Below are 9,056 nucleotides of genomic sequence, written 5' to 3' on the forward strand. Positions count from 1 at the left end.
ACATGGCAAAAGTGTTTTATTTTTTTATATTTTATTAAATTATGTAATGGAATTTTGAATTATTAATTATTTAAAATTTAGGTATTTGAATTTTCATAATTATTCATACTCATTTTTAGTAATAACAATAGATAAATAAAATAGTAATTATTATTTGAAAACCACTTGCCTTGCTTTTCTTATTTATGATGAAAATCGGTTACTCGTGACGGCCGCCACAAATTATATCTAGGATTAAATGTTGTTTTCTGAACTACCTCAACATTACTATCAAAATAATGTGTGCTTGACTAATAAAATACTACATTACTACATTATGTTCAATTTCAAATTCTAGTCGATATCGCCGTAAACACTATAAGTATTCGGTTTTCTTTGCTGATGAAAAGTATTTGAAATGTTTTTCATTAATTTAAACCATAAGGAGTTTAAATTTATATTCAAACATATTCTATCTAATTGCATTCCAGTGTTTTTATTGCACTGCATCTCGCGTGGGTGCTGTTCCGATCGCTACAATGGATGAAACTTGATACCGCCCTGTCGGTACTTTGTATGAAGGATTCATTCAAGGCGCTCTGCAAAAGACAGGAAGTGAAGGACAACGTGCGATAGAACCAATTACCCGCCCTCGATATATGAAACCAGTAATTAGTGTAAAATATACTAGCGGGGCGGAAGCGTGATGCTGGTACGCCGGACAAACGGCGTAACTTCAATAATAATGTGGAAAGCGATTCATTGCTATTTTCACGATATGTTATTCTATGTTGATTCATTATTTTGGCTCTTTTGGCTAAAAGTAATTGGCATTTATAATCCTTGAATACCTATTACCTCTTTACTGGGAATAATGAAAAGATTCATATGAGAGCATGATAGTGAATATTCACTAGCAAAATCACTTGCAAATACAATAAAGCATTGGGCTAACCAAACAAAAGTTATTCATAAACTAAATATATTGTGGAATATAAAATAATATACTTGTTCGTAGGACAGCATCTACTTTATTGTATGTAAGTAAGTATACATTTTAATTCATGTACAGGATTAGTGTGGTTAAATTTACCTGTGTTTTTTATTGCATTGTTATCGAATAGATTTTAATTGATAACAAGTGCTTCTAGTTCATTAACAGTAGCAATATGTCATTTTATCATCCATTGAAATGAGCCGACCTTTCGGCTGTCTTGTCCTGCTGGGGCATACACTTTTTGCATAGCACGTCGTTAACAAAAACACAGTAGCCCTTAGATTTATGGCGTGAGGAGACGATCATAGCGCATTAGTAGTTAGTATTGTCCACTGCATGTGTTCGTTTTGTTCAAAAAGCCCGGCTTTAAGCAGCACAGTAGCTTGCCGATCTTTTGTACTCTTCCTTTACCATTTTAAGCGCTCGTACAGCACTTTATTATTTAAGTAACTGATGTACACAATTGCTGTAGCATCGCTTTAGTATCCACTGTAAATTCTTTAGCAAGGTATTGTTCTATTTAGCCATAAACATGTCGACAGGTTCTTACACTTGTAACTGGTAATGATTACGGGTGCTAGGGTGCCTTACGGTAGCTGCGTGTTTCTAAGAATGCCTTTTAACGAAAGTTGTAAATTTTTATTGATCTATGAACAATTATGTATGAAGGAACTTTTTGGATAACGATTTGGATAAAAATAATACCAAATTTAATGTATTCAATTTTTAATATTCATATCCCATCATATTTTGTTTAACTACAACTTTTATGCTGTATACCGTAGTACCCTACCTAAAAGTAGGCATACTTTTTACAATACAGATATATACCTAAGTTCACGAAACTGTTTCGCTGAATTAATGATAATTTTCAGAAACAGAAATCAAGATGTGCCTGTGACTGTAGACAGCGGCGCTTAGAAAAATAAAAATATTCAAGATCGGATGAAAGAAAGGAAATGTTCTCTAAGAGAGCGGCGTTCGTTGAAACAAAAGCAAAAGAACGATTTAACAAACTGCCATATTTTAACAACGTGTAATTAAAGGTTTGGCTCCGCTCGAATATGCATAAATCATGCGTCTGCCGCGAACTGCCGACCGAAATAGAGAAAAAATTAAAAACTTTAAGCCTGGGAGTTGGAGAAATATAATAACTATTCCCAACGTATGCTGTGTAGATAAGATTTGAATCGATTTAAATCGACGCTTTTATACTTGATTCGTACTTTATGTAACTATGTGGAAGTTATTTTCTAATTAAGAATGTTGCTTGCTGGCTCACGGAAATACATACTGATATTTGGCTATTAGGAATTTAATTATTTTAAGTATTCGTTACTATATGTAATTAATTATGAGGGTATGGTGTTATAAGTAATCATTGTGGATTATAGTAAGACTTCTCATCAAGAAAAAAAATGATAAGTTTTAATAAAGAAATATTTAAGCTTGAACTTATATTTACATTATGGGTTTTTATTTATATCCTTAATTATAATTTCTATTTTGAAATGAAATAGTGCTGTTTTCTTAATGTTTTTATGAAGTGTTGGAAATCGAGTAATTTTTTTTAATACGATTCGCAAAAATTATTTTTCTAGAACCAATGCCTCTTAATATCTTAATTTTAAACGAAGAATGAGATAAGATAAAATATAGTTACATTCTGACCAATATCACCTGATATACCCACCTGGGTACATCTGATTCTTGTATTTTCAATTGAAGTAGAGATGTTGCACTTTTTTAGTCTTTCTATTTGCTGTGATTCAATCCCAAGAATTACGAAGTTAAATCAAGTTGCAGATATATATTAAATATGTTTTATTTTTTTAGTATTATTTATTAATAATTTAAAACCTAAGTTTTACCTACGTCATTTCAGTCTGCAGCTCTATAATTTTATTATTTATTCGACATTGTAAGTTTTTGTATCTTATTTAAATTAAAAAACTATGAAATGTTTTGTTTAAATAATATTATCCAGTTTTAATGATATGTTTTTCTGATATGTCATTCAGGTGTAGATATGAGTCACAAAGAAAAAACTTGCGGCTTTTCCTTATAAGAGCTTTATAAGCTCATAATTCACGGGCGGAGCGGGGTGTGGCGGAGGCTGTGCCTCGCGCGGGTCGGGGAGGGTGCGCGCGCGCGGGCCCACGGGTCCTAGAGGGGCGCGGGGAGAGGTGACAACCGCTCGTTACGTCTATCCCAAGGCAGTTATTAAAAACGTCTCGGCGCGAACGGTGCGCCGCCCTGTAATTATCCAGTTGGTTCTCGCGCTGTTGTCACCACCGTCACCGGATATGCAATATATGGAACCGCCTGCGCAACAGGTACGTCCGCGTACGCCCTCTATGTTTACTTGTTTCTATTTATAACATGAAGAATAATTAGAATTTCATCTCACCTTTCCCAACTTATGAAGGAAAATTTGCTGCCTTATTAGAACCTGTACTGATTGATAATTTTATTTCAGATGGTAATGATGAGTGGCTACGGCTGCGGCTATGGGCGCAGTGACGCTATATCCCCGGCATCTGACCTTTCGTCGTGCAGCAGTGCCTCTTCAGGGGCATGGTGTGGATCTACTTGGCGGGAGATTCCACCCTACTCCCAGTACCCAGCTTATTGGCCAACGAGTACCGTGACTGAGGATGCGAGGGAACTACAACGTCGCTGTGCTAAGTGTCGCTGTCCTAACTGTCTTACTGAAGCCGCCGGTTTTGGGCCGAACTACGGAAAGGACGGTGCAAAGCGCGAACACGTGTGTCACGTTCCTGGTTGTGGAAAAGTATACGGGAAAACATCTCACCTCAAAGCCCACCTACGTTGGCACACCGGTGAACGACCGTTTGTGTGCAACTGGCTATTCTGTGGAAAGCGCTTCACGCGCTCGGATGAGTTGCAACGCCACTTACGCACACACACGGGAGAAAAGAGGTTTGCGTGCCAGCTATGCACTAAGCGATTCATGCGTTCCGACCATCTCGCGAAGCATGTCAAGACTCACGCAAATGGCTCCAGAAAAGCCAAGAAGCCCAAAGAGGATGAAAAAATTGAAGTGAAAGTCGCTGAAGAAAAATGTGAACAGCCGGTACAAGTAAGAAGTGAAACTAATGTTCCAGTGTCATCTAATATCGGGAGTTCGAACTATGGAACAGTGCCAGTTGCGAGTGCGCCGAAACAAATGTTAAATTACGCATCATCTGCGCCTCACGTCTCTAATACGAATAACTTTCATAGCGGCGCAATGTTCAGCAACGGTGTTGTTTATGGCACTGGCTGGTGTACGGATGTCCGTCAAGATACATTATACAGCCGATCGCCGGCCAGAGATCCCCGCTTTTACCAGCAGTATGCACCGTTATCCGCTTATCAATGTGCTTCTAAAGACAACTATATGTTCCAAGGACATTATAGCCTACAACCGCCAGTTGCCATCGGCCAATAATATAAGTGTTCTGTATTACGCTACGTGTTAAAGACAATATGTTTTAGTTTAATATGTTTACACTTAGTTATTGTTAAGTTACCAATTACAATGTGAATGTGATGTGCCTTCATAAATGAATGTTATTTTTGTATTCTAAATAAAGTTTTTAAATTGAATATGGGTTTAATTCTTGTTTACATTATTTTTTTAATAGAACTCTGTAATATACATTTTCATCATTTTTAATCACCACAATATTTCATCATCGATATTCAAATGATATTTTTATATCAGTTTGCTTTTCTGTGATTCAATCCCGAGATACATCATTTATATATCAGATTCTTATAAACATTCATAATCAAATTCATAGTAAATATCAATATTGCGTGAAAGGTATAAAACACTTAATCTTAAATATCACTGAGATTTTTTTCTAATAGTAAACAATTCTTATATTGAATATTAAAAAGAGAAATACCAATATAATATTGTAAGATAAAAGTTATCAAAATTAGTCGACATCCTTCTTTCATATATAACAAAGAAAGTCTTAAATTTTATAATACATTAACGAGTAATATGCATGCTACGAAAGCTACGAAAAACACGTAGCTTATTTACGCACGGTTCATTAGCATATTGCGATCTATAAGAATAATCATATGTATATACATTATTAGCATTTTTATTCTTGCTATAGCAATTAAGAGAAATAAAAACAACCTTTTTGAGGTTCTGATAAAATATAAATTAATGGTATATAGTTGCCATCTCTTAATAAAAAAAAACAATTATTTAAAAATAAAGCAATTTTTTAAATTTCATTTTTACATTATGTTATATACTATTTACCATTTTAATTGATAAGGAAAGTTAATTAAGGCAACTTTAAACGTACAAATGCACAAAATAAAGCTTCATTAGGCAACTATACAAATTTAAACGTTTAAAATAAAGATTAAATTATGAATAATATAGTTGCTATTATAAGAAGACACGTACGTATAGTTCGTAGAATTTATAAATGTTGATATTACATAGAATATGTTTATTATTGTGGCTTTTAATCATTTGTTTATTATTTATAGAGATACGCAGAGCTTTGGGTAGTTGCGGCTTCTCAACACGAGATGTCGCTAGGCGTCACCGCGGTTGCGACGGAGGTGCACTGAGGCATAATTGCACGCGGCTATTATCTGGGCGGCGCTCACCGCGCATGGCGGCCGGTGTGAGCGGGATGCACTCGATAATACGTAAAACAAAACGAGGGAGTAATAATGGTAAAAAACGAACACGCAAATTATAGTGAGAAATGAGGCAGCCGGTAGCGGTGGGGGCTTCGTGCAGTGGGGGCCGTTTGCGGCAGTCGCGGTCGCTCGGCGCACGCAGACCGCCCGCGCCGCCTGCGCCGCCTCGCGAGTGCTGTGAGTGAGTGACATGCGCCTCCGGAGCCAGCCATGAGCGGCAAGGGCTCCTCCTCACCGGACCTGCTCATGAATGTGAGTCCAGCGCCCTTCAACGTTCCCAACTTTACCTCGATTTTAAGTAACCTACTACACTCCTATATAGCACGTGAATGACAGTGCTGGTATTAAGAAGAGACGAAGATATAAGCAAGTTGTGACAAAATTGTTCCTTTTCGCAATAAGTCACAGCTTAGTTCATCCATAAAACAAATCACAATCCAAATAGGCGAGTTCATAAAATGGGCTGTTAGTCGGGAAGACGCCCCTGGGTATTGTCGATTTAGCACGCACCATAAGCGACTTCGATAGAGGCTGGTCCCTCGAGCTCTAACCTCTATTACTATTCATGACATCCTCTGTCCCTCCGGCGGGATCGGACCCGACGGAACACCAAGATAGAATATTTTATTTACCTATCTTTTCAAATACATACTTTACTTATAGGTACTACAATGATTTTAAAATTTTCGTCCTATTTTATAATGATAATAATGCTACCATCACTTTAAAAAATCAAATTATAACTTATTTATCACCCAACACAAAAGATGCGAGTTTTAATCGATCCCGACATCCATTTGTTTACAATTTGAGACATTAAAGATCATTGTTATTATGTAAGAATTGGCCATTAGTTTAGTTCCGAACATTACCGGCAGCTCGTAAAGTGGAAAAGGTAATTCAATTAGCTAAAGTCAAATAAATAAAGGTCCGGATCGGCACTTTCGTTCCGTAACAAATTCTTAATGACACATAGAGCCTTCGACCATTTTCTACTCAATTTCCTTTTCATATTAGTTTAATCTAGAGGCAGGACTACTGGCGCCAAAAATTATGCCGCGACGGCCGTGTCGGGCGAGGCTAATCAGTTTAGTGTTATATTGTTGGGCGAACGGCTCCTTTGTGTTGTGAAAAAGAAAGAAATTTATGCGTTTTCGGCTTCGTGTGTGAGTTTTTTGTGAGAATGTAATTAATAATTCGGCGGCAAAACTAACAGTGTTTTCGTTGTAGCGTCCGCCATTTGATTGATGTGTGACGGAGCGTCGGCTGGCGCGATTAGTTCGTGGTGGAACATTGGTGTAATCTTCATTCATTGTACATTATTATTATTTAGAGAAATTATTGTAGTTTGGTAACTTTAATGTTTGATCTAAATTATTGTTAAAAATACAATATATGCTTCGTTACTACAATAAAATATATTGTTCTAATACAATAAATATTTTAGTACGTTTAGTCAATTAAACTATCTTTCTATACGTACCATTAGATGATGATGCCTATAAGTACTATGTTACTAGAGGTAACAAAAAATTTGGCCTTTTCTTTTAAATGTAAATTGAATTAAAAAAAATGTATGTATATATAATGTACCATACGTAACCTATAAACTACCCTTTTATGCTCTATATGTGTACATATTCCATAAAAATAAATTATTTACCATAATCATGTACCCACTTCAAACATTCCATTGCATTTAATGAAATATCCTCCTGAATTTTTTTATAGAAACACGAAATATTCTACAAAATGCAACAATCTTATTTATCTATAATAATTTCAAAGAAACTGTTCTTCAGCCTTTAATACGAACAAACGTGTTTCACCGGAACTCAAAGGTACATAGTATGTTGGCACTGCGTGGGCGCACTTGCATTTTACAAGTCACGATGTAATGTGCCCGTGCTTCAGGTGTAATGGACGATGGATGTATTTGTTTTGTAATGGCATCGGCTACCAGCATGACTCGCTCTTAAACAATAGATAGGCACCGATACGAGTGTTGCATTATGAAAAAAATATTTGGACTGAAGTGTGTAATTTAGAAATGTTTGAAACTTCTTTTCAACTGGAATAAGTATTTTGAAGACAAATCGTATAGCTATCTAATCGTATATCTGGAGCTAATTTAAAAATATGTTTTCGATTCAAATATTTTAATGAAAAATGTAATCATATTGTTTTAAATAACTTTAAAAATGTTCTGTTTCATTGGTACTATGATGCACAAAATAGAAGACACCAACTATTTACAGTTACGAATATAATCCATAAACCAAACAAATTTAGAATTTAGAAAATTTAGAATTAGAACCCTATATCCAAAAACATTTTAAAGAGTTGTTTATATCAACGCATTTGATATTAAAATCCATTTTACGATGATAGCCTGTTAAAGTGTGGACCGTAACTTAGACCTAAAGTCAATGAATGATAAATTATGTGTATTGGCGACATATAAATATCCTGTAGGTAGCAATTTAGATAGCAGGATGCGAGCAATTCAAAGTCCAGTTCAATGGTATGCATAGAATACCGTTGCCGCGAACACTTGCCAACGTTTTAATTGGCCACGCGATGTTATACTCGAACTCGTCCGACTTTTTCTGTTCTCAAATTGCTCTAAAGTGCTTAATGAGAGATGCGTGCAATCGCCGTTTCCCCGTACGTGAGGCAGCTCTTATTTTACATAAATAGTTTAGCTCGACGAACTAATACCGATTCTCGGTACAGTAATTGCGCCTGTGACAGGCTTCCGTCGCGTTCCCAGAGGCCGACGGTGGTTAGGCACGCCAAACGTCTGCGTCGCCCAAATGCTAGTTATTTTCCTTTAATAGTCCACGTTCACTACCTACTGCGTGCGCATGCGGCTTCACACCATTGACATTTACAAATAACCATCCACTTGAAGACAACTATTTATTTATGACAAGCGCTACTGAATGTCATTCAGCTGGGCTGGTTAAGTAATTAGGTGCAATAATCCTATGGATTTACGTAGAGCGTCCCGAGGCGCCAGGAAGCCTAATAAGGCCCGATGTTTTTACGTAAACTTACCACTAATAAGCGATAAGTTTACGTAAAAACATCGGAATATTAAAGTAAATATCAAACAAAAGGTAAATAGCGATGCAACCACAGTACCATCATCGGCTATCACAGCTTTAAGATATCAACATATTATCTAATTAATATGTTGATATCTAATTAATATAAAAGCAGTGGTGGCTCAGTGCTGAGGACCTCGGACTTCAAAATCGATAAGTCGGGGTTCAAGACCGGGCGAGCGCGCAGGAAATAAATTGATTTTTCTATTTATCTGCGCATGTAGATAACATCACCACTGCTTAAACGGTGAAGGAAAACATCGTGAGGAAACCGGCATGTCCAA

The 9,056-nt window shown here is 36.3% G+C and overlaps 2 protein-coding genes across 2 annotated transcripts in view; both read left to right on the top strand.

Annotated features, from left to right (window-relative positions):
* Positions 1-3,464: 3,464 nt before the first annotated feature.
* Positions 3,465-4,562, top strand: LOC119835169 (transcription factor Sp9-like). The gene has a single exon (XM_038359846.1). It carries the CDS (start codon positions 3,465-3,467, stop codon positions 4,428-4,430), a length of 966 nt encoding a protein of 321 aa, XP_038215774.1. The 3' UTR covers positions 4,431-4,562.
* A 1,227-nt stretch (positions 4,563-5,789) lies between these two features.
* LOC119835086 (transcription factor Sp9) overlaps positions 5,790-9,056 on the top strand; it is a 55,993-nt gene continuing 52,726 nt past the window's right edge. The window contains exon 1 of the mRNA XM_038359701.1: positions 5,790-5,914. Coding sequence (XP_038215629.1) covers positions 5,873-5,914 — 42 coding nt within the window. The 5' untranslated portion in view covers positions 5,790-5,872. The remainder of the gene's footprint in view (positions 5,915-9,056) is intronic.

Source organism: Zerene cesonia, chromosome 20, assembly GCF_012273895.1.
Source record: "Zerene cesonia ecotype Mississippi chromosome 20, Zerene_cesonia_1.1, whole genome shotgun sequence".
Taxonomy (NCBI): Eukaryota; Metazoa; Arthropoda; class Insecta; order Lepidoptera; family Pieridae; genus Zerene; species Zerene cesonia.